General features: G+C 46.7%; 1 protein-coding gene across 3 annotated transcripts in view; it reads left to right on the forward strand.

The window, feature by feature from the left end:
* LOC134587634 (solute carrier family 22 member 7-like) overlaps window positions 1–26,647 on the forward strand; it is a 134,538-nt gene that overhangs the window by 42,929 nt on the left and 64,962 nt on the right. For all 3 annotated transcript variants that reach the window (XM_063444165.1, XM_063444166.1, XM_063444167.1), the window contains 2 exons: window positions 9,579–9,747; window positions 11,932–12,055. In XM_063444165.1, the coding sequence (XP_063300235.1) occupies window positions 9,579–9,747; window positions 11,932–12,055 (293 nt within the window). The remainder of the gene's footprint in view (window positions 1–9,578; window positions 9,748–11,931; window positions 12,056–26,647) is intronic.

The raw sequence follows: 26,647 nt of genomic DNA on the forward strand, positions 1-26,647 counted from the left end.
TAGCTCAGGTCTGAGTGCGCATTATTAGGTGAATGGCACTCAGACCACACGAATACAGTTCAATTGCCATGGAGCCAAAGTCTTTAATTACACGAACAGGCTCCATGACATGGCTATCTGGGTTAAAACATTCCTCCAACTTAAAATACCGATTTACATGCATTCGTTAAATCCGTACGAATTAGAACCAGGGGCTGGAGGTTCAGCGGTGCCTGCACGTAAAAGTGTCCGGGTTTGGTGCATGAAAGCCGGGCAGAAAAGCACTGGCTGCCCGGGGAGCTCCAGAACACCGCCATCGTGTGGCGGCTAAGTGTAACCGCGACCACCCAGTAACAATCAACTAAGCTGCGGTTAACCGCAGCTACTGGGTGGTCAATTGCCGGCACACGCTTGTTAAGCCGCGGTTAACCGCGGCTTCAGGGAGGTAAATGGAGGGCGCACTCCAGCTTCTGGGTGGCCCATTAACAGCGCCGGCCGGCTTCCCACGGCTCTGGGGAGGCTGAAAAGAAGCTGTTTGTTCGGTAGATAGAATCTACCAAACGGCTGTGCAGAAAGGGAGAAATAAATCCTTCTGCACAGTAAAATTAACCCTTTAGCTGTCAGTCCATAATCCAAAGGCAGCAGGCGGGCGACCAGGCTCCTCCAATGCAATGTGGCGAGATTGGTCTCGTCACAGACACTATAATCACCCAGACCAATTCAGCTCAATGAAGTGGTCTGGGTGCCAGGTCCCTCTAGGGTTAACCCTGCCTGATGTAAACATAGCAGTTTCTGAGAAACTGCTATGTTTACATCTGGGGTTAAGCCAGCCTCTAGTGGCTGCTTTCCTACAGACACTTTGAATGCGCGCGCATCAGTGTCGCGCATGCGCATTCGGCGCCGGTGATGTCAGACAAGGATGCTGACATCGGCGGGGGAGGAGAGGTAAAGGAGCCCGGTGGGGGAAAAGGGTGAGTAGCTGAAGGGATTTTAACCCCTTCAGCGCCACGGGAGGGGGACCCTGAGGGTGGGGGCACCCTCAGGGTACTATAGTGTCAGGAAAACCAAGCGGTTTTCCTGACACTATAGTGTCCCTTTAACCTGTCAGTTGTTGTAATATATGAAGTGGCACAAAGTCTCTGAATCAGATACATGGTTTACATTTTGTAACTAGGCTAAGGCAACTCAAACTCTGATCTAAAACAACATGGCACTCCTTGGCTTAAAATGTACCCAGTGTATGCATTACTGTTCAGGATATAGACTAGATAAAAGTGGCCAGTCTTATACAGGCAGCATATAACCTTTACATGTATAGTAAGTACATACAGCAAACCCCAGCAAGGCCATAGATGCATTGTGGTGGCCACCCCGATGGGAAGAGGGGTTTCGTCGCCAGAGATTTTCTTTTCCCCCTAGTGTGAGGGATGCTGTAATGCAGAGGCGGAACAGTTCTTACAAGAGCTAGTGATATAGCACTCCGAGCAGTAGGGAGACAGCTGTTATAGCTTTCTCCCACAAACATGAGACGAGGCTCTATGCTGTGGGACAACTGTTTTAATGGGGCCACACACGGCCTTTTATGTCAGTCCCCATGCAAGGTGTTTCCTGTTACATATTGCAGAGGCATTCCCGACTGGACCTGAGAGGAGACTACAATAAAACATACACGTACTTACATTGTCTCCCAGGTCAATGACACACACACACACACAACAGGGTAATACCTCCCCTGTACCTGAGAGATAATTGAGCCAGGAACTGTACTAAACTCAATTATCTCCAGGCACATAAAACATACATTTTAACAGTAACCTGAAAGAACCCCCAAACCACATGGAAACCCCACAAAAGTCATGTCCCCTGAAAGCCCCAATCTGGGTGACCAACATATTCAAAAATCCTCCAGATCGGTTCTGGGGTTCGGGATTTCCATGCAAGTCATAATTTGACCGACTGCACACAAGGCTCCTGTCCAAAAGAGTTCCATGAAATCAGGCTGTGCGGTCAGTCTTTTTCGGGAGTACAAAATATATTAAAAGTACCGAATGTAGCAGTTCGTGGGTACGCTCAGTCTATGTCCCTCGTTTGAGAGCTTGCTCCCACCGAACGCCTTTCCATTCCCACAAGTTTTACCGAACTTCAAGGGAACTGAAAGTTCTAGCTGTGTTCGTGCTGTCGAGTGTCCGATTTTAGTTCCATGTGTCAGGATCGGGACAGGGATCCAACACGCAGAATACAAACAGGAGCTAGGTACGTATACCGGACCTTAGAATGGCCGGACTAACGTAAGGAGAAAGCAAAGAATGGTCAGAGACAAGCCGAGGTCGAGGGAACGAGAGAACAGGTAAGCGAGAGACGAGCCGAGGTCAAAGGACACGAGAGATAAGCAGGAACGAAAGTACAAGCCGAGACAGAACCAAAGAGACAATAGTAATAAGAGCACTGAGTGACCAGACAAGCTAGAACCACGACAGGGCAATGAACCATTACACACATCCCTATTTTATACCTAGCTCTTTGATTGATGACTCTGCCCCTGCCGAGCCCTGATTCGTTGTTCGGAACTAGATTGACAGGTCGGCGTCGGCTCCTGAGCGCCGCGTCATAAAAGGAAGCAGGGCTATCGCGGCCGGCGTGTAAACGGTTATGAGAGCTGTGAGGATTGGGTGAATCAGTCCCCCTGAGAGGACGGCCGCCAGAAAGTCCAACCTCCTCCGAGGTAGAGACTTCAGGTACCCTGACAGTACCGCCCCTCTCAGAAACGCCCACCGGGCGGAAGGAACCGGGGCGAGACGGAAAACGAGCATGAAATGCCCTGAGGAGACGAGGGGCATGCACATCTTCCCGGACCACCCAAGACCTTTCCTCAGGACCATAACCTTTCCAGTCAACAAGATATTGCACCCTCCCCCGAGAAACCCGAGAATCGAGAATGGACTTGACTTCATACTCCTCCTGACCCTCAACCTGGACAGAACGAGGGGAGGACACAGCGGAGGAAAATCTGTTACAAACCAAAGGTTTCAATAAGGAAACATGAAAGGAATTCGGGATGCGCAGGGCAGGCGGAAGAGCCAGACGATACGCAACCGGGTTAATACGAGTCGAAACCCTGTAAGGACCTATGTAACGAGGAGCAAATTTCATGGAGGGAACCTTCAAGCGGATGTTTCTGGAACTCAGCCATACCCTATCACCCGGGGGAAAAAACGGAGCCACCCGTCTGCGTTTGTCAGCGTGTCGTTTGGACACCGTGGAATTATGAAGAAGAATACGTCGAGTCTGATCCCACAACTTCCTCAGATTGGCAACATGAACATCAACCGACGGTATCCCTTGGGAAGGGGAAACCGACGGAAGAACGGAAGGATGAAAGCCATAATTCATGAAGAAGGGGCTAGAACGAGTAGAATCGCAAACGAGATTGTTGTGCGCAAACTCCGCCCAAGGAATCAGACCGACCCAATCGTCCTGGTGTTCAGAAACAAAACAACGCAAAAATTGTTCAACCTTTTGGTTGGTGCATTCGGCAGCTCCGTTGGACTGGGGATGATAGGCAGAAGAAAAATTAAATTTGATGCCCAATTGAGAACAGAAGGACCTCCAAAACCGGGAAACAAATTGGGACCCTCTATCAGAAACAATTTCAGAAGGAATACCATGTAAACGAAAAATCTCCCTCGCGAAAATCTCAGCCAATTCGGGAGAAGAGGGCAATTTAGGCAGGGGTACAAAATGAGCCATTTTAGTAAACCTGTCAATCACCGTGAGGATAACATTATGTTTTTTAGAAACAGGCAAATCGACAATGAAGTCTATAGCCAAACAAGACCATGGTTTCTCGGGAATTTCTAGGGGGTGCAAAAGCCCACATGGAAGCGTATGAGGTTGTTTAGTCCTCATACAGACCTCACATGCCCCAACGAAGTCCTTAACATCCTTACGTAACGAAGGCCACCAGAAATCTTTAGAAATCAGAGAACACGACTTGCGTATGCCAGGGTGTCCGGCAAATTTACTGTTATGAAAACACTGCAACAGTTCCAGTTGGAGTTCAGGAGGAACGAAGTACCGATCCCCAGGAACAAGTCTGGGAGCCAGATGCTGTACTTTCTTGATCTCAGCAAGCAACGGGGAGTGAATCTTGATGCTTGTGTTGGCAACAATATTACACTTGGGAACTACAGAAGAAAAAACCATATCAGACATAGTAGAAGGTTCATGTTGGCGGGACAATGCATCAGCCTTAGAGTTCTTAGAACCAGGTCTATAAGTGAGCACGTAGTTGAAATGAGTAAGGAACAAAGACCAACGAGCCTGCCTGGCGGACAAGCGCTTGGCTTCCCCTATATAGGACAAATTCTTGTGATCCGTCAAAATAGTAACCGGGTGTAAAGTCCCTTCCAACAAATGTCTCCATTCCTTTAAAGCCATAATGACTGCTAATAGTTCCCTGTCACCAATATCATATCTGCTTTCAGGCCCAGACAATTTCTTGGAAAAAAAAAACACATGGGTGCAGCGGTTTATTCAAACCTAGCCTTTGGGACAAGATAGCGCCTATACCCGTCTCTGAGGCGTCTACCTCGAGTAAAAAAGGCAAGGAGGTGTCAGGATGAACTAATATTGGTGCTGAGGCAAACTGTTCCTTGAGTGTACTGAAAGCAACAAGCGCCTCAGAAGACCAGGTCTTGGTATCAGCACCCTGTCTAGTCATATTGGTAATAGGAGCAATAATAGAAGAGTACCCCTTAATGAAGCGCCTATAATAATTGGAGAATCCAATAAACCTCTGAATGGCCTTGAGTCCCTTGGGCAATGGCCAATCCAAAATTGATTGGAGTTTAACCGGGTCCATCCTAAACCCGTCTCCAGAAATAACGTAACCAAAAAAGTTTATCTGAGATTGGTCAAAGCTACACTTCTCAATTTGCAGTACAAACCATGTTGTAGAAGCTTACGCAATACCCTTCTGACTTGTTTGTGGTGAGTCTCAGGCTCTCTAGAGTGTATTAGTATATCATCCAAATAGACTATAACACATTCATGTTGAAATTCCCTAAGAACCTCATTAATTAGGTCCTGGAATACAGCAGGAGCATTGCAAAGGCCGAAGGGCATTACCGTATACTCATAGTGACCATAGCGGGTATTGAAAGCCGTCTTCCATTCGTCACCCTGCTGGATTCTCACTAAGTTATAAGCTCCCCTCAGATCTAACTTAGTAAAAATCTTGGAGCCTTTCAGGCGATCACATAGCTCAGTAATCAAGGGAATAGGATAAGCATTTCTGATCGTTATCTTATTCAAGCCCCGATAATCAATGCAAGGCCGTAGAGTGCCGTCTTTCTTATCTACAAAAAAGAAACCGGCCCCGGCTGGAGAAGAGGATCTCCTAATAAATCCCTTGTCTAGGTTCTCCCGTATGTATTCCTCTAAGACTAAGTTCTCCTTAGTGGATAGAGGATATACAGTACCCCTTGGAGGCATAGTACCAGGCAGGAGTCTAATCTTACAGTCAAAGGACCTGTGTGGGGGTAAAGTATCAGCCCTCTTTTTTATCAAAGACTGCCTTTAAATCCAGGTACTGAGATGGTATCCGTAAATCTGTGGGCTGGTTAGAGTTACTTGGTGTGTCAACTACGCAAACCGGTGAGATTTTCTGTAAACAACCTCTCTGGCAACCCTGACCCCAGGAGACTATCTCACCTTGTTCCCAATCAATAATAGGGTTATGCTTCTTAAGCCAGGGGTACCCCAAGACTATTGGAACTGAAGGAGATGAGATAAGCATGAGAGATATACCCTCCTCGTGTAAAATACCAATGGTTAACTTAACTGGTATAGTCTCACGAAAAATAACAGGGTCTGATAATGGTCTACCATCTATGGCCTCAACGGCCAAGGGTGTATCCCTTAGCTGAGATGGGATAGAGTGGTTCGTGACAAAGGCTTGGTCAATAAAGCTTTCAGCTGCTCCGGAATCTATTAATGCCATAGCATTAAGTACTCCCTTTTCCCAAGCTAAAGAAACAGGTAACAGAAGCCTATGATCCTTGTAATCATATGTAGAGGACAAGATAGAAACACCCAAGGCCTGTCCTCTTGAGAAACTTAGGTGCGAGCGTTTCCCGGACGGTTAGGGCAATTTAGGCGTAGGTGACCTCTTACTCCACAATACATACACAGACCCTCCCTTCTCCTGTATTGTCTTTCACTTTCTGAGAGACGAGTGTTACCTATTTGCATAGGTTCTGGGAGAGCTAGAGTTGTAGATTCAGAATTCTGAAATGCGGGAGCTAGTCTTAAGGAAGGTCTGTGAGTTCTATCTCGAGTGTTCTGCCTCTGTCTCATGCGTTCATCTATTCGAGAAATAAATGAAATTAATTCTTCCAAATTTTCAGGAAGATCTCTTGTGGCAACCTCGTCTAAGATCTCATCTGATAATCCGTTCAGAAATACGTCCATATAGGCCTGTTCATTCCACTTGACCTCTGCCGCCAAGGATCTGAACTCTAACGCATAATCCACAAGGGTTAGGCTATGCTGTCTAAGACGTAATAGTAGTCTAGCTGCACTGGCCTTTCTTCCTGGAGGGTCAAAAGTCCTCCTAAAAGTAGTGACAAATGCATTATAATTATAGACTACTGGATTATCATTTTCCCACAGAGGGTTAGCCCATCTAAGAGCTTTGTCAATGAGTAACGAGATTATGAATCCAACCTTCGCCCTGTCTGTAGAGTAGGCGCGGGGTTGTAATTCAAAATGAATCCCTATCTGGTTTAGGAAACCTCGACAGGTATCCGGAGAACCGCCATAGCGTAACGGGGAAGTAACACGGGAAGAGGCTCCCACTGTGGCTACCTCTAGGCCTGTATTAACAAGAGAGATGGGTGGTGTACGCATCTCTTCTGATTGATTACTAGGATGGGATAGTAATGCTTGCAGCGCCAGAGCCATCTGGTCCATTCTATGGTCCATGGCTTCAAATCTCGAGTCAGGGGAACCAATCTGAGCATTTGTACCTGCAGGATCCATTGGCCCTGTCGTAATGTCAGGATCAGGACAGGGATCCAACACGCAGAATACAAACAGGAGCTAGGTACGTATACCGGACCTTAGAATGGCCGGACTAACGTAAGGAGAAAGCAAAGAATGGTCAGAGACAAGCCGAGGTCGAGGGAACGAGAGAACAGGTAAGCGAGAGACGAGCCGAGGTCAAAGGACACGAGAGATAAGCAGGAACAAAAGTACAAGCCGAGACAGAACCAAAGAGACAATAGTAATAAGAGCACTGAGTGACCAGACAAGCTAGAACCACGACAGGGCAATGAACCATTACACACATCCCTATTTTATACCTAGCTCTTTGATTGATGACTCTGCCCCTGCCGAGCCCTGATTCGTTGTTCGGAACTAGATTGACAGGTCGGGACGTGATTGCCGTCATGACGTCGGCTCCTGAGCGCCGCGTCATAAAAGGAAGCGGGGCTATCGCGGCCGGCGTGTAAACGGTTATGAGAGCTGTGAGGATTGGGTGAATCAGTCCCCCTGAGAGGACGGCCGCCAGAAAGTCCAACCTCCTCCGAGGTAGAGACTTCAGGTACCCTGACACCATGCACTCGATGGCCTAACACTGCTCTATGTGTTCGCGACTAAAGATGGCCACCGCCATCCATGCCGAATGGCGACCACTTAGAACATTTGCGGTTTAGGAGTGTTAATGAAGTGACAGAGGTTAATGAGTGACACACTCCGCATACAGGTTGTGTAGTAGATCGAGAGTTTGTTCGGTAGGTGAATGAAATAATAAAACGAAGGGGAATGCAATGTCCAGAACACATAGGAGAATAAAACTAAGTAATTATAATCCAGGGACAGGGTGATCCGTCACATGCATCTCAAGTGTCCATTGGCTGAGCGTTTTCAGGCACCCCTAACCCCTCACAAATCCAATATTCTGTTGCCTGGTACACAATCTGCTTCCAATTCTTCGTGTTGGGAGGTTTTGCTAAGAGTGAAGTTTTAGATAGGGTTTAGTTCAGGGGTTTAAGTCTGGAGTTACTGATAGGGTTAGGATTATAGGTTTAGGTCTGGAGTTACTGATATGGTTAGGATTATAGGTTTAGGTCTGGAGTTACTGATAGGGCTAGGATTATAGGTTTAGGTCTGGAGTTACTGATAGGGTTAGGATTATAGGTTTAGGTCTGGAGTTACTGATAGTTTTAGGATTATAGGTTTAGGTCTGGAGTTACTGGTAGGGTTAAGTTCAGGGGTTTAGGCCTGGAGTTACTGATAGGGTTAGGATCAGGGGTTTAGGTCTGGAGTTACTGATAGGGTGAGGATCATCGGTTTAGGCCTGGAGTTACTGATAGGATTAGTGTCAGGATCTTACCTGATGTGGAGTCCGATGTGCAGAGTATTACCCTCACCCTTGCAAATAAACACAGACCAAGGTGACCAGATAAGAAGCCACCTGGGCTGTAAGTCTGTGCACGGGGTAAAGTGCTCCGAATCGCAGGACAGGCAAGGACAAGCAGAAGATAAACTTTAAAAGATTACTTCTGCTCAGGGCCGGCGCGTCCATAAGGCGGCACAGGTGGCCGCCTTAGGGCGCACGGGCTCTGGGGGCGCAAGATTTCAGTGACCGGCAGGAGGGAAGCTCTCCCTCCTGCCGGCCACCATCTCGGCCCCCGGCGCGGCGTGCGGTAGTGCTGAGATCAGACGCGGCGAGGGAGCTCTAATCTCACCGCTCTGCTCCCTTGCGCGCTGTTGCGTCATATTCCGGCTCAGTGGGAGTGTCCCTCTCGTGCAGCAGTGCCTGATGGGAGAAATGCTCCAAATGTTAAGTCCCCCATGTAGTCCCCTACTGTATTACCCCTGCCATGTCAGTAAGGAAACCCCTTGCATGGGGACTTGCATAAATACTGGAAGCTGTGAATAAAGACCTCAGTTGACTCCCAGAACTGTGTTTCGTCCGCTTACTGGGGGATTTGGGATATTGCCTTACTTTTCGGCGCTGACTGTGGATTACCTACTGTACCAGCGGAGATCGTGGATTTTACTATTGCAGCTCCGCTACAGAGGTAACTAAAAAACCTCCATTTGTTTAAAAATACATAGGGATTAAGGAGAGAGCGCAGGTAACTTGTTTTTCTTAGGAAACAGATGGACCACAGTTCAAATCCCCTGTTGGGCACTTCTGGGGCAACCTCAACCACGGTGCTAATCGTGACAATTAGGATCAGGAGTCTAGCTCTGGAGTTACTGATAGGGTTGGGATCAGGGGTTTAGGGTTGAAGTCAGTGTGTTATTTTTTTATGGTTTGGCGTGCTGAGTGCTGTGTCCTCTTTCAGTATAACTCAGCTCCTGGGCAGTCGCAGCCCTTTCTACACTATTATCCGAGTTTATTGCTCCCCCAGCTCCTTCCACAAAATATTATTCATAATACAATAATTATCTTAGAATAATAATGCTTTGTATTGCTTTCTTAAGAATATATTGACGTTCTGTAAAAATAAAATGCTGTGAATAATAGTGGTAAATAATAATAATGTTAATTACTCAGCTTCCTGTTTGTTCTTCTATTATGAAAGCTCTGGAGTGGACAGATGTGTCCCACCGCACCTTCTGTGGGACAATTAGCAGCCTTTCATGGACTGCTGGCTACATGCTGCTGGCTCTGCTGGCCTATCTCATCAGAGACTGGAGATGGCTTCTCCTTGCAGTAACCTCCCCCTGTCTGCTCGCTATCGCCACATGGTGGTGAGTGTATAAATCTGTCAAGAGGTAACTGGTTCAATGCCAGACTTTTATCTCCACCAAAGCACTAATACATATAACTGATTCAAAGTGAGAGGAGGGACAGACGCACTCCAGGCTCAAACAGACAGACAGACAGACAGACAGACACAGCTCAAACAGACAGAGAGAAAATGACACAGTCCATCTTGTAACTGGTGAAGGGTGCTTGCTAAATTACCCCTCACCCTGAGTGCAGGGTGACATTTAATGTACTTTGTGCAGCTACCGACTGAAGGAGCAGAGCGCACACCGGAGAATGGGCAGGACTGACGCACAAAAAACCGTCAAGGTAATAAATGATGGAGTGAAGAAGGTGATCCCCCACTGATCAAAGGTTCGACAAGAAGAAAACGCTACCCTGTCCCCTTGAGGGATCCAGAACCCCTTACTGAAACCCTCCAGCAGCAATGCTACCCTGCACTGATCAAGCCCCCGCGCCAGCAGCCCAGAGAAAGGACAAGAGGCCCCCTTGGTGGGAAGCCAGGCGAGTCATTATCGCCAGCCAGAGCTCAATGTCCATTTGGTTCCACCCTGTGGACAGGCGATCCGCCAAACGCTGGCGGAACTGCTCGTCATACCACCACCAATACCACCACCATCCCAGTCCCCCATATACCAGGCACGCGTTCCAAATAATATCTTGGTAGCAAAAGAGGGAGGGGCATTTCTCTGGTGCCTTTTCTCCAATCACACTGGCCAAAATGGAAAAAGCCCTAATCCAATTCCTGAAACTCTTCGTGATTTTCCTAAAACGGAAACGCTCCTTGTCTTTTTCTGACTCCTTAGCATCCTTCTCCGTTGGGGGCAGGTCCTCCAGGGGGAGGAGGGAAAACACTTCCACAAACTCCCCCTTCCAAATCTTTTCCCTTACTTCCGGCTTCAAGTGCAGGCCCAGTGTGCCAGACCAACATGTATGCCGCTCCATGGGCAGCCTGGGCAACCTTGCCGCCGGAGGCCGACACTGCAGTCACAGGCTGTTCGGTGACCACCAGCAGTGAAGCTGAAGCGTATCCATGGGAACCGAAGCTGCAGGATTGACCTACCAGTCACTGTAGTTGAAGACCAGAGGAGCAGCTGCTCAGGAGGTACCTGTGAAGACAGCAGAGGTAAGTGAGATCCCAACCCACCCCAGCATTGGAAGGCCAAGCCCTGGAGGTGTCAGCGGTAAGCAGCTGAGAGACAGGCCCAGGGGAGACAGAAGGGGAGGCAGGTGGGATGGGGGGGTGCTGTCAGAGTTACTTAATCCATACAGGATCCATGCCCTGCCCCCAACCCCACCCAGCCTGCCGGTATCTGGCTATCCAGTGGCAGTGGCTGGATTGGTACGTTCCCAGGAGCCCAACTCTGGGGTCCTGCTCTGCCCCACAGTAGTACTCACTGCCGCAAGGCGCCCGGCCTTGGTGAGCGTGGGAGCTGGGGAGGCTGGAATACAGTGGGGAGCCGTCCCACGGCGGCCGACCCGAGAGCCCGAAACAGGGCTCCTGCTTAGCCCAGTCCTCTCGAGATGGACTAAAATAAGCTCCATCTGAGCCTGCAGGTGCCGATCACCATCCACGAGGGCCTCAGCCCTGAGAGCAGCAAGGACTGAGTCAATGTCCATGCCCTGGCCATACAAAGAACTGGAAACAGCAAGTAATAGGAATGACAAGCAGGAAGCTGTTACCAAGCCGTTGTTCTAAGATGGCTGAAGTAAAAAGGCCAAATGCCCGCCTATATATATATAGTCCAGCCCCTTCTTCCCCTCTTTTACCTCTCCTCCCATAATACACCTACACTTCCCCACACCCACACATGTCTCTTATCTGGCTAGCTTTCCGTCTGCCTCCTCAGGATCTAGAATGAGGTACATTAACTTTTTGTGGCAGGCTTATGCAATGTATGATCATATAATGTAACTAAACCCCCATTATTTTTTGCCTAGATTAGGTGTTTTTAAAAAAAAAAAAAACTAATACAATCTGTGAAACTGGTGTTTGGTGACTGAGTGAGTGTGCTGAATCTTAAGATGCAGAACGCAGACATACACAAGGTACAAACAGACATGGGGCAGACTGACAGGCAGAGTGGACATACAAACAGACACAATGGACAGAGATATCAGTGGCCTTTGCAGTAATAAGTGTTTTTTTTTTTTAACTAATACAGGTGGGTCCCTGAGTCGGCTCGCTGGCTGCTCACTAAGCAGGACTTCGTGACTGCTCACAGATACCTGTCCACGTGTGCAAAAATGAATGGAAAACAAGATTTTCAGCTTAAGATCTCTCCTGAGGTTTGAAAATAATGGAAGGTTGGGAATTCTGGCAGTGTGGGTGCAGTTATAGTCTGAGTTATGTAGAATTCATTCAGAGAGAATAAAGAATGTACTCAATGCAAGCATGAGAGAGAGAGCAGGGACTGTATTCAGAGAGAGCAGGGAGTATATTAAGAGAGAGCAGGGGGTGTATTCAGAGAGAGCAGGGACTGTATTCCGAGAGAGCAGGGAGTATATTAAAAGAGTGCAGGGGGTGTATTCAGAGAGAGCAGGGACTGTATTCCGAGAGAGCAGGGAGTATATTAAGAGAGAGCAGGGGGTGTATTCCGAGAGAGCAGGGACTGTATTCCGAGAGAGCAGGGACTGTATTCCGAGAGAGCAGGGACTGTATTCCGAGAGAGCATGGGGTGTATTCAGAGAGCAGGGACTGTATTCAGAGAGAGCAGGGATTGTATTCAGAGAGAGCAGGGACTGTATTCCAAGAGAGCAGGGACTGTATTCCGAGAGAGCATGGGGTGTATTCAGAGAGCAGGGACTGGATTCAGAGAGAGCAGGGATTGTATTCAGAGAGAGCAGAGGGTGTATTCAGAGAGAGCAGGGATTATATTAAGGGAGAGCAGGGGGTGTATTCTGAGAGAGCAGGGACTGTATTCCGAGAGAGCAGGGAGTATATTAAGAGAGAGCAGGGGGTGTATTCCGAGAGAGCAGGGACTGTATTCCGAGAGAGCAGGGACTGTATTCCGAGAGAGCAGGGACTGTATTCCGAGAGAGCATGGGGTGTATTCAGAGAGCAGGGACTGTATTCAGAGAGAGCAGGGATTGTATTCAGAGAGAGCAGGGACTGTATTCCAAGAGAGCAGGGACTGTATTCCGAGAGAGCATGGGGTGTATTCAGAGAGCAGGGACTGGATTCAGAGAGAGCAGGGATTGTATTCAGAGAGAGCAGAGGGTGTATTCAGAGAGAGCAGGGATTATATTAAGGGAGAGCAGGGGGTGTATTCTGAGAGAGCAGGGTCTGTATTCAGAGAGAGCAGGGGGTGTATTAAGAGAGAGCAGGGGGTGTATTCAGAGAGAGCAGGGACTGTATTCCGAGAGAGCAGGGAGTATATTAAGAGAGTGCAGGGGGTGTATTCAGAGAGAGCAGGGACTGTATTCCGAGAGAGCAGGGAGTATATTAAGAGAGAGCAGGGGGTGTATTCAGAGAGAGCAGGGACTGTATTCCGAGAGAGCAGGGACTGTATTCCGAGAGAGATGGGGCTGTATTCCGAGATAGCAGGAACTGTATTCCGAGAGAGCAGGGATTGTATTCAGAGAGAGCAGAGGGTGTATTCAGAGAGAGCAGGGAGTATATTAAGGGAGAGCAGGGGGTGTATTCTGAGAGAGCAGGGGCTGTATTAAGAGAGAGCAGGGGGTGTATTCAGAGAGAGCAGGGACTGTATTCCGAGAGAGCAGGGAGTATATTAAGGGAGAGCAGGGGTGTATTCTAAGAGAGCAGGGGCTGTATTAAGAGAGAGCAGGGACTGTATTCCGAGAGAGCAGGGATTGTATTCAGAGAGACCAGAGGGTGTATTCAGAGAGAGCAGGGAGTATATTAAGGGAGAGCAGGGGGTGTATTCTGAGAGAGCAGGGGGTGTATTCTGAGAGAGCAGGGTCTGTATTCAGAGAGAGCAGGGTCTGTATTCAGATAGAGCAGGGTCTGCATTCAGAGAGAGCAGGGTCTGTATTCAGAGAGAGCAGGGTCTGTATTCAGAGAGAGCAGGGAGTGTATTAAGGAAGAGCAGGGAGTATATTAAGAGAGAGCAGGGGGTGTATTCAGAGAGAGCAGGGGCTGTATTCAGAGAGAGCAGGGAGTATATTAAAAGAGTGTATGTGTATGTGAGTGAGTGTGTCTGGGAGTGTGTGTGTCTGTGTGTGTGTGTCTGTGAGTGTGTGTATGTGTCTGGGAGTGTGAGTGTGTGTGTGTGTGTGTGTGTGTGTGTGTGTATGTATGTGTCTGGAAGTGTGTGTGTCTGGGAGTGTGTGTCTGGGAGTGTATGTATGTGTGTGTGTGTGTGTCTGGGAGTGTGTGTGTCTGTGAGTGTGTGTGTCTGTGAGTGTATGTGTGTGTGTGTATGTGTCTGGGAGTGTGTGTGTATGTGTGTGTGTGTATGTGTCTGGGAGTGTGTGTGTGTGTGTGTGTGTCTGGGAGTGTGTGTGTCCGTGTATGTGTCTGGGAGTGTGTGTCTGTGTGTGTGTATGTGTCTGGGAGTGTGTGTGTCTGGGAGTGTGTGTGTATGTGTCTGTGAGTGTGTGTGTGTGTGTGTCTGTGAGTGTGTGTGTGTCGTGAGTGTGTGTGTGTCTATCTGTGAATTTGTGTGTGTGTGTATGTGTGTGTCTTTGTGTGTGTGTCTGTGTGTCTGTGTTTTTGTGTGTCTGTGAGTGTACGTGTGTGTAACGAATCACCTGGCACCCCGACTGGGTACCTCCGTTAAAGGATGCTCCTAGCGTTTCCTGAGGACTCCAAGCACTCTGGCAGACACCACAATCACCGAATCTGAGAAGCATATAAATCCTCTCAAGCCTCTGAATGCTGTAGACAGTTGAATAGGAACCATACGAATAGGTTTGCACTCCTAGCAGTCAAACTGGAACAGCATGCAATAAATCCTCCCCCAATAATGAGACGACACTTCACTTTGAGGGTTAAAACAGGAACTCAAGATTTATTCACACACTGTTTTATAAAGGATTCTCCCATGCAAGGGAGGGATTTACATTACACCAATCACACAATGGTTACATCCCACAGATTCCCTCCCCTTAGCCTGGGAGGTAATCCAATTATACATACAGTTTAAAACATACTTTTTAACCAACTTTCATAACTCTAAAACCATACATCACATTCACATAAACATTACATATCCACAATCAATCCATTCAGGGGAACAACATATTAAAAAAATGGCATGACCAGAGGTTCAAAAGTTAGTAAAGTATCTTTTAAAACCCCCTGCCAGCATGGCTTTCCGGCTCAGACCGGTTTTACAGAGCCCTCTCTCCTGGAGACAATGGAGAAGTAATCCAATTACCTCCCAGGACACAGACAAGACTCCATTATGCACATGGGGACACAAAGACAGTAAAACACTTTAAAATACATAAAGTCACCTTTTACACATAACACACAGACATTTCACATATCCCCAGATAGCTGGGATCTGAGCGCACAAAACTACCGAATAGCGCTCAGATCCTATTCACACAGTTCAATTGCCATGGAGCTAAAGTATTTCCCATAGTCTTTCATTATATGAATAGGCTCAATGGCATAGCTATCTGGGTTAATACATTCACATAAAGTCGGGTCCATAGTCCAAAGGCAAGAGGCGGGCAAGCAGCCCCCTCCAAGGACACGTGGCGAGGTCGGTTTCGCCACAGTGTGTGTCTGTAAGTGTATGTGTGTGTGTGTGTGTGTGTATGCGTTTATATATGCATACAAGTTTGGGGTTTTTTTTGGTGGTGGGGTGGGGGTAGAACTCGAGTAAGTTCCCACACTTTATTCCCCAGGACTTGACCCCTGGAGAGCAGGGAGTGTATTAAGAGAGAGCAGGGACTGTATATAGCTTGGTTGCTTCATCTAAGTGTTGCTTCTAATTGTGTGTGTGGTTGGAGATATTCTGGAGAGTTTTACAGAAGCTTCAACTGTCTAAGATTTGTGCTAAGAGTTTTCTTTTTTACTGTTACAGGTAAGATTCATCTGTAGGAAAAGGTTACTGATTGCACAAGGTTTGATTTCCTGTTGGTAATTATAAGGCATTTGATTTGATTAGTTAGCTACTTGCTTTTGATTGCTGTTTAAATTAGCTATTGTTTGCAAATAAGCAGAGGCCTACCCAGGTGTTAAACATTCCTAGTGGGTAGTGATTTTAGGAGTATATAAGGGTTATTGTCATTAGCTTGGCTAATATAGCTTGGTTGCTTCATCTAAGTGTTGCTTCTAAGTGTGTGTGGTTGGAGATAAACTGGAGGTAATCTTGATACCGGAGAAACTGACGGAAGCCAAGCACAGAGAGATGGACACAGGTTTCTTCAGGAAGGAAGAGATTCTTTATTGGATCACCGATCGGGACTCAGAGGGACTAATGTCACCAAAATACAGCAAGTTCTGAGCCCCGGACAATAGTGCAGGCTCCTTATATAGGCACATAACTCCTGCCATATTAAGCTCCACCCGCACATTCTCTTGACCAATCAATACAAATAAGAATTAACTTCCTGCTTGACCGCATGGCTTGTCCAGCACAATGGAGGAGGGGAATACTATATCCTGTATTCTTGCACATGCTCCGTACACTACTGATCGTATCTTGCCTCGTGCAGCCAACTGATCGATACGTCAGCATATGCACGTACACATGCCACGTGGTAATCTCGGCCTACTAAATTTATTTTTACCGAGATTCCACCACATTCCCCCCTTTGATGCCTCTTGATATTTCACAATTACTTGAGGCATCACTTAACCTTGGTTTGCATACACCGCAAGTTACCTTGAACCAGACCAGACTTATCTTATGATGTGAATCTTCAACACTCATCTTCCTGCATTGGTTCTCCCTGATCTAGAGCCTTATATTTATAAATTGCCATTATCTGTGCAGCAGCCTTCCTCTCTGCTATATTTTCTATCAGGCTTTGCACAGACCTAACTACTAAGGGTATAAGACACGGCAGGAGTAGACACAACATTAAAATCAGTAGGACTCCACCTACCACTGCCTTAAGCCCTCCAAGCCACTCATACCAGCTACCAAACCAACTGCTTGGATTGTACCCTTTCCATACCTGAGTAGGCACATGCGCTAGTTTAACCATATGGCTAGTAAGCTCAGCTATTGCTTGCCCTTCGTCATCTATTTGAAGACAGCAATTGCTCAGGTGAAACTTCCCACATACACCTCCCTCTACTGCCAAAAGGTAATCCAAGGCTAATCTATTTTGGTATACTGCTGTCCTCATCCTGGTATTATGCTTCGCTAGAAGATTGAGCGCTTGTGATGTCTCGTTAGTAATAATCTCAACCACTGCCTGTAATCTTATAATACGGTTGAGCATATAAATTGGGGTTCTATAACCAAAGGTACCATCCTCTGCCCACGTGGCTGGCCCATAGTAATCTATAATACGCTGGGGAGGCCATTCATTATCTTCCCAGGCGCCTATCTCTATGGGTCCCCTTTTCTTCCTATGATTCACATCATACACTTTAACACCTAAAGTCTCACCTGTTTCAATAGGTAACAAGAAGAATGATGGTTTGAGCATACCCAACACACATGCCCCTTCCCAGTCCTGTGGCAACTCCGAATAGGCTTTCTTACCACAGATCCAGTACAAATTTGTTGGGGCTCCAATTGGCGTATCTAGCAAACGGGTTAGATGGTTCTGAGACATTTGAAGCCGACCACCAAGTTGTATTCTTCGTATCATCATCATAAGCTTTTTGCCCTAGACAAGTTAATTCTCCTACAGAAGTATTATACATCATTCCTTTCCTTGCTATGCAAACATAACCTATGATGGAGGTCTTTAATTTCCACTCATATTTACCTCTAACACTCATATGATAATCGGCTTGTGAAGATATTAATTGGTCAACTGCCTCAGAACCGGACATTACCTCCTTTGCTTCCCAAGGCCATTGGTCTCCCATGTTAGTACCTCCACACACATAGCAGTTGGTAACATTAAGACTACCGGCAATACTCTCGGCTAAATCAATAAACAGGTTTTTAGCATTATGGGGGATCTTATTATCTATGCTCATCTCTTCATAAAAGGAATGGTATACTTGATGAGTCTGGGAGGATACCGTATCAGTCTCTATCCCTATAAACAATACTGTCCCAGGATCTAAACCCGTCCCATATATTTGAAACCCAAATAAATTACCATATTTGTCTAAGAACTTGTCGGGGTTATTTATAAGTATATGGACTGGATTTCATTCCATAGACTTACAATATGGGCTGGTAGGCAACTTAGTCACAATCATGTCCTTGTCTACTGTCTGTCCCCAAGTTGCCCACCCCACACAAGACCAATATGGGCAAAAGTTATAATCTCTATTTGGGCATCTAGGACTCACATATTTATTTTTACTACTGGGACAAATATATTTATCGTTAGACCCATACGTCCTCTCCCATCTAAGATCCCCACATACATTCCACGGCTTTCTACCACTTGATATCGCCTTACACGCATCAAATAGCAGAACACCCGAAGAATGTACGGATTCTAATACCGTCTTATTAATTAGGGTCCCCTGAGGATCTCCATTCCTGAGAGTCAACCAAATTGTACGGGGTTGATACTCTGGACTGAAGCACTTAGGTTCTCCTACTCCTAAATGGCACACACTATATTCTATATTTAGGTATCTACATCTTGATACATCTCCTTTACACTCGTATTGTGAATGCCAAATTAGGGTTTGGGAAATATGGTTACCTGTTCTTGTAGTCTTAATGCATACCTCACAGCTAGGAGTGTCGGTACCTCTACCTTCCTGAATATAAAAATACACATATAAAAACATTATTAAGAACACATCTTTCGTCGTCATCCTCAGTCTTCGTCCGTGCGAAGGCACCTCAGCTTCCAGGATGTAAGGGCTGCAGGGAATGGAGTTCTGCTCGTCTTCACAGGGGTCCCTTCGAGACTTTTCCTGGCTTATATACTATACGTCGGTGAGCGGACAGGCTTTATTATGGCCTTCTCACTCACTTACCAAATCTCTGAAACAATAAAATTTGTAATCCACAAAGTTCCTCGTCACTCCGACTGAGTCGTGCGCTTTAACCGGATCTTGCAGGGATTCTCTGGATCTGCTGTAACTTGCCAAGAATCGACTGCTGCTGGTTTAACCCTGGAGTGATGTATCCGCGGAGTCACTTCGGCTACTTTTATCGCTGTAGGGGTAGACAAAAGAACAACATAAGGACCTCTCCACTTGGGCCCTAACGGTACATTATTCCACTCTTTAATCCACACTTGGTCTCCTGGGTGGTAACTATGAACTGGGGGATAAATATTCACAGGTAATCTATCTTGTACCCATTTCTGTACCTCCTCCATAGTCTTACCCAACTCTACAACCTGCTGCCGGGTAATTCCTTCTCCCAACTGACTCAAATCCCCCCTTAAGTTACCAAGTACGGGAGGTGGTCGCCCATACATGATTTCAAAAGGAGAGAGGCCCTTCCTTCTGGTAGGTGTACTGCGGATTCGCAATAGAGCTATGGGCAAGAGAACGTTTTACTTAAGTTGGGTTTCCTGACACATTTTAGCCAACTGATTCTTAATAGTTCTATTCATTCTCACTACCTTACTAGAACTCTGGGGTCTATATGCCGTATGAAGCCTCCACTTTATACCAAGCATATGAGTCAGTTGTTGTAGGCACTGATGAACAATAGCTGGACCATTGTCCGATCCTATAGAGCAGGGTAGTCCATATCGGGGTATTATTTCTCGTAGCAGGAATCTCACAACTTCTCCTGCTTTCTCTGTACGAGTAGGACATGCTTCTACCCAGCCTGAATAGGTACACACAACCACCAGCAGGTAGCGATGTCCACCAGATTTAGGCATCACTGTATAGTCAATTTGTAACTCGGACATGGGGAGTCCCCCCATAAACTGGACTCCTGGTGGCTTTACTGGTCCTTGCCTTGCATTATTTTTAGCACACGTTACACATCTTCGTACAATGGCCTGAGTCAAGTTGGACAATCTTGGTATGTAGAAATGTTTTCTGAGAGATTCTTCTGTGCTGTCTCTCCCAGAATGTGTCCCGTTGTGATAGTTTTGGACAATTTCTATCGCTAGTGATGCTGGAATGACTATTCTTCCATCTTCTAACTGATACCATTTGTTCTCCAAATACTTTCCAGGTTCAGTCTTTAACCACTCCTCTTCTTGAGCTGTATAAACTGGAGTCCATTGAGACAGTGGAGTTGGTATAAGAGCAGCTATATGCCCCACATACTCCTGTCTTCCCGATTCAGCGGCACGCTTAGCTGTACTGTCTGCCATCCGATTTCCTTTGGTTACATCACCATCTCCTCTCAGATGCGCTCGACAATGTATAATACCGACTTCTTTCGGCTCCCACACTGCTTCCAATAGTTGTAGGATTTCAGCTGCATACTTGATTTCTTTGCCTTCTGAATTCAATAGTCCTCTTTCTTTATACAAAGCTCCGTGGGCATGAGTGGTTAAAAACGCATACTTGGAGTCCGTGTAGATGTTCACTCTTAAACCTTCAGCCAATTGTAACGCTCGTGTCAGTGCTATCAATTCTGCCTTTTGTGCTGATGTTCCTTTTGCCAGTGGCCGAGCTTCTATCACCTTGTCTATCGTTGTTACTGCATATCCTGCATAGCGGATCCCTTCTTTCACATAACTACTGCCGTCGGTGTAATATTGAACATCGGGGTTCTGGATGGGAAAATCACGAAGATCGGGTCTACTTGAAAATACTTCATCCATTACTTCCAAACAATCATGTTGACTTTCAGTAGGTTGTGGCAAAAGGGTAGCTGGATTTAAGGTGTTTACAGTCTCTAAATGCACTCTTGGGTTTTCACACAACATTGCTTGATACTTGGTCATACGGCTGTTACTAAACCAATGATTTCCTTTGTAATCCAACAACGTCTGTACTGCATGTGGGACTCGTACATAAAGTTCTTGACCCAGAGTGAGTTTATCGGCTTCAGCTACTAGCAGGGCGGCTGCAGCTACGGCTCTTAGACAAGGTGGAAGTCCGCTGGCCACTGCATCCAGTTGCTTAGACATGTAGGCAACAGGTCTTTGCCATGATCCCAAGTACTGTGTCAATACTCCCACAGCCATTCTTCTTTGCTCATGTACATACAGGTAGAATGGTCGTGTGTGATCAGGTAGACCTAATGCTGGGGCACTCATCAAAGCCTTCTTCACATCTTCAAATGCCGTTTGCTGTTCTTGAGTCCATAAGAAGGGGTCGTGCTCTGTACCTTTGATAGCTGCATACAGAGGTTTTGCCAGTATCGCGTAGCTGGGAATCCATATCCTACAGAAGCCTGCTGCCCCCAAGAATTCTCGCACTTGTCTTCTATTCTTGGGTATCGGTATTTGGCACACAGCTTCTTTTCTCTCTGGCCCCATAATTCTTTGACCTTCAGAGATATGGAATCCCAGATATTTGACAGTTGGCAAACACAACTGAGCCTTCTTTCTAGACATCTTGTATCCTGCCTTCCAGAGAATGTGTAGTAGATCGTGCGTTGCTTGCTGACATATTTCCTTTGTAACTGCTGCTATCAACAAGTCATCTACATATTGTAACAATACACACTCTCCTGGGATAGACTCGAAATCCAATAAATCTTGACTTAGAGCTGAACCAAATAGGGTAGGTGAATTTTTAAACCCTTGGGGCAGTCTTGTCCAGGTCATTTGGCGTTTTGAGCCCGTTACAGCGTTTTCCCATTGGAAAGCGAAGATACATTGACTTTCTGCGGCAATTCGGAGGCAAAAGAAGGCATCTTTGAGGTCTAGGACTGTAAAGTAAGTAGCCCCGCCCGGAATTAAAGCAAGCAGGTTATATGGATTGGGCACAACTGGATGTATACTAACAACCGCATCATTGACTGCTCTCAAGTCCTGCACAGGTCGATACTCATCTGTACCGGGCTTTTGAACAGGCAGCAATGGGGTGTTCCAGGGGGAAGTACAGAATTTTAGGATACCATACCGTATGAACTTATCCAGATAAGATTGGATGTTCTTCTTAGCCTTCTGCGGGATGTGATATTGTCTTAGGCTCACTGGATAAACCCCAAGTTTGAGTTCGATTTTAATAGGTGGAATATTGCGGGCCAGTCCTGGTGGGTTGTTCTCTGCCCAAACTCCTGGTATGTTGAATAAGGACTCATCACTCCTAGGGTTTTGGCTAGTCAACGCTGTATAAAGTCGCCACTCTTCTTCCTTTGGTACGGATAATGTCATAATACCTGAAGGTCCATTAAACTTTAAGGATGTTGTTCAATTTGGTAGGAACGTAATCTGCGCTTGTAACTTAGATAGCATATCACGTCCCAGCAATTGGACTGGACATTCAGGCATATAAAGGAATTGATGTTTTCCTACGTGGCCTCCCAATGTACAGAGTCGACTTTTAAGAACCGGTTTTGCAGCACTTCTTCCAGTTGCTCCTATTACAATAATAGTTCTTCCAGATGGAGGAGCAACTAGGTCAGTCACCACCGAATGTTCAGCACCAGTGTCGATCATGAACGCACTCCTTTTTCCCCCTATTGATACATTGACCATAGGCTCCGCTCGACCAAGGGGGATGGAGCCCGGTCGGTATCAATAGTCCTCCATGACCGTGTCAGCCAATCCTACAAAGTCCCTACCTTCTCTATCGCGGGACCTTTGCGCTGCTGGATAGTACCTATCTTCCCTTACACTTCCTCTGTTCCCATTACTCCCTCTATTACCATTGCTCCCTCCGGGGCCTCCTCTACCTCTCGCTCTGCCTCTAAAGTTTCCGTAACCTGCCCTGGGTAAGTCTCTCTCGTACTGCTCTCTTTGCGGACACTCGTTTCTCCAATGCCCTTCTTCCTTGCAATACGCGCACTGATTCCTACTCAAAGGCTCCCTATTCCATCTACTATCGCCTCTATCTGGGCTCCGTCTATCTACGCCTGCGATCGCTACCGCTAGCATATCAGCCTTTTTACGCATCTTGCGCTCTTCCTCTTTCTTCGTCTCTGTATCCCTGTTCATGTACACTTTATTCGCTACCTCCATTAGTTGGGTGATAGACATACCTGCAAACCCTTCTAACTTTTGTAGCTTGCGCTTAATATCTCCGTAAGCTTGGCTGACAAAGGCGGAGTTCACCATTCGGGAATTATCTGCGTCTTCCGGATTAAAGGGGGTATACAAGCGGTATGCCTCCAATAATCGGTCATAAAAGACACTGGGCGCTTCATCACTTTTCTGAATCACCTCAACTGTCTTCGACATGTTAATAGCTTTCTTCCCTCCGGCTTTCATGCCAGCAATTATAGCGTCTCTATAGGCTCTGAGTTGAACCATATCTGCGCCATTTACATTCCAGTCGGGATCGGTATTAGGGTAATGTGTTGCGGCCCATGCTGCTGGATTGGCTTGATTCAAAGCACGGGCTCTATCCTCTAGCGCTTTAATGGCCGCTTGATTAATCCTTGTCCTTTCCTCATTATTGAACAAAGTCATTAATAACTGCTGGCAATCAGCCCATGTTGGGTTATGTGTCTGAACTATCGAGGTGAACAGATCGGTCATAGCTTGTGGTTTCTCAGTGTACGAGGAATTGTGGGTCTTCCAATTCAAGAGATCGGTAGTCGTAAACGGGACATATACGAAGACTGGGTCAGCATGTGCCATTTGACCTGCGGCATCGATATAGGCTGACCCGGGATTCAGACGAAGAGGCATCTGATAATTGTTGGGTACCGGTCAGTTGTCGGGTTAGTATGGGGCTACGTGGAGGGGCGTCAGTTATGGGTTCCAGTCGGGGAGAAATAGGGCATGAGGATGTGGGAGCTTGATTTTGGGAAAAGTTAGTAAATAGAATACTCCCAGCCGAGCTAGAAGAAGCTTGACCGGAAGTTTGAAGTGGCGCCAAATCAGGATATTTAAATCTAACGGGGGTTGGTTCTGGTTCCGGAAGGGGAGGTTTAATACGAGGGGGGGTGGATTCTGTACTAGAGGAGGAAGCGGAAGTGGATGAGGGCAATGAGGGGAGGGGTATAGAACTTCCTGCATTCGCGTTACCTCTTCCTGTAGGGAAGTAAGGGGGCAGCAAAGGGATCTCGGACTCAGGGGGCGTGTCCAAAATGGGCCTAACCACCGTCCTAGTGGACAAACAAGTCCTGGCCACCATGAGGCGACATTGCTCCTCGTGGCATATCTGAATCCATTTTGGCGAGTCGTTTACGGCCTGTCTCCAACAATCAATATATGGAAACTGTCCGTAAAGTTCAGGCCTACCTGACACAGCCACGTGTACACGCTGTATCAGGGTTGGATCCAAACTACCACGTGGCGGCCATGCCGCAACCAAAGTAGGCCACTCCCTAGTGCACAAAGTGACCAAACGTACAGGAGACATTTTAACCCCAAAATCACATGTTTTGAATCCCTTTTTAAAATTCTTTACCATACAACCTAAGGGATCCGGAATCGTTGATTCCGACGCGCCCATACTTATCAATGGAACGTCGTTGACAACGAATACTATGCACGCGTACTATTCAACAGTCACATCCGTTTCCTCTGGCAACAGCACCACGTGGTACGGTTACCAAGTGAAACGTACACAATAACACAATAAACACTCAGGGAATTCCCGTACACACACAGCTGTTACACCAGTCACTAGATAATCAATATTATGCCCTTTGGCGAAACTATACAGTCACCCACGCTATAATTCTCTATATATGAATTACCCGTCTATAACACACCCCAGTAACATCGTCTTTTACAAATAGCGGTTACAGTACGGTTAGCATAGGTCAAAGCACAATTTAAGGTCACAATACAATTATTAGTGGTTATGGTGTTAAACATGCAATGGACGACAGTGATTAGTACTTATATACAGTGTCAGTAAATATACAGGGTTATGGTACCGTGCACTATGATACAGCAACACACTATTAACACTCTCGCTAGACGGCTGAGCTCGCGCTATCTAACAAGATATACACTTTACTAACAATCTTTAACACATTTACAATCCCAACTAAACTATTGGCCAGTACCTTGAATGGACTACCTAAAACTATCTACATCCGTTTTGGTTAGCCACACTGCCCAAGCACCACATATAGCGAGCTAGAGGACCGAATTTACACAGACGCCTCTTAGTCGATTACTATCAAAAATCTAGTGGGTTCCAAATTTACACGCCTTCCCACTTAGCCAAGATAGGTTGAGAGCTAGCGAACCGAATTTACACAGACGCCGCTTAGTCTCCCGGTCCCTCCGACCTAGCGAACAAAATATACACCCTAGAACGCTAGTCTAGACAAGACACCGGTGTCCGGCTAGGGCTATTTACACCAGAACCCCACCTGACTAACCAAATCGGTCTTACTAAAGAGCGTTCAATTGAGCGGTGCGCCTTCGCTCCTTCCCTCCGACAGAGGGGGCAGATTCCATACACAATTCAAACCCCTTATGGGCCTACCGCACAAACGGTATACCCCTAGTGGGTCTGCCGTCTAAAACAGCAGTTGTCTTACCTCCTCGTTCCTGAACCTGAGTTCACACTCATCGACGGGGACACCCCAGCACTTCTTACGTAGAGGCCGATGATCTCCTGGACAACAGACCAGTGGCGCCGAGACGAAGGGAGGTCCACGCAGAAGTTCAGGGGTGCAGCCGTAGAGAACGTGGGCAAAGATAGACCGTCTCACGCCTCTGCCTCTCAGCTACCGTTGAACGATGAGCTTCCCGGCCAATGCACCAAATGATACCGGACAAACTGACGGAAGCCAAGCACAGAGAGATGGACACAGGTTTCTTCAGGAAGGAAGAGATTCTTTATTGGATCACCGATCGGGACTCAGAGGGACTAATGTCACCAAAATACAGCAAGTTCTGAGCCCCGGACAATAGTGCAGGCTCCTTATATAGGCACATAACTCCTCCCATATTAAGCTCCACCCGCACATTCTCTTGACCAATCAATACAAATAAGAATTAACTTCCTGTTTGACCGCATGGCTTGTCCAGCACAATGGAGGAGGGGAATACTATATCCTGTATTCTTGCACATGCTCCGTACACTACTGATCGTATCTTGCCTCGTGCAACCAACTGATCGATACGTCAGCATATGCACGTACACATGCCACGTGGTAATCTCGGCCTACTAAATTTATTTTTACCGAGATTCCACCACAATCTGAGTTATTCAGGAGGATAAATAAAATGTTAAGATTTGTTTAAATGTAAATTATTCACCTCATTGGAATGGCAGACTTAGTTCAGTGTAATAGTTGCTATGCATTTGTTTCACGTTCCACTTTTTGGAGGTTTGGTTGTTGTCTAATCTGTAGACAGTTCTCTATCTTGCGGCAGGAGATTGTATTTTTGAAGTCTGAGATTTGTAAATTTTCTGGTAAACAAACTCAGGCTGGAACTGCTGCAAAGCCACTGCCGCAGAGACATACTAGGAATGGCAGATGGATCACTGTAGGATCTGGTAGACTTAGAGTTGTGGATAAAAGGCATATTGCACAGTCTGTTGCTCTACATAATTCATTTCCTGCACTTTCAGAGTGTAATGGTGTTATGGAGACAGGCACTGAGGCTAGTGGTGTTGTGGAGAGAGGAACTGAGGCTAGTGGTGTTGTGGAGAGAGGAACTGAGGCTAGTGGTGTTGTGGAGAGAGGCACTGAGGCTAGTGGTGTTGTGGAGAGAGGCATTGAGGCTAGTGGTGTTGTGGAGAGAGGAAATTAGGCTAGTGGTGTTGTGGAGACTATGGTGAGGCCTAATAGAAAGCAGTTGTTGTTG

The sequence above is a fragment of the Pelobates fuscus genome, chromosome 2 (assembly GCF_036172605.1).
Source record: "Pelobates fuscus isolate aPelFus1 chromosome 2, aPelFus1.pri, whole genome shotgun sequence".
Classification (NCBI taxonomy): domain Eukaryota; kingdom Metazoa; phylum Chordata; class Amphibia; order Anura; family Pelobatidae; genus Pelobates; species Pelobates fuscus.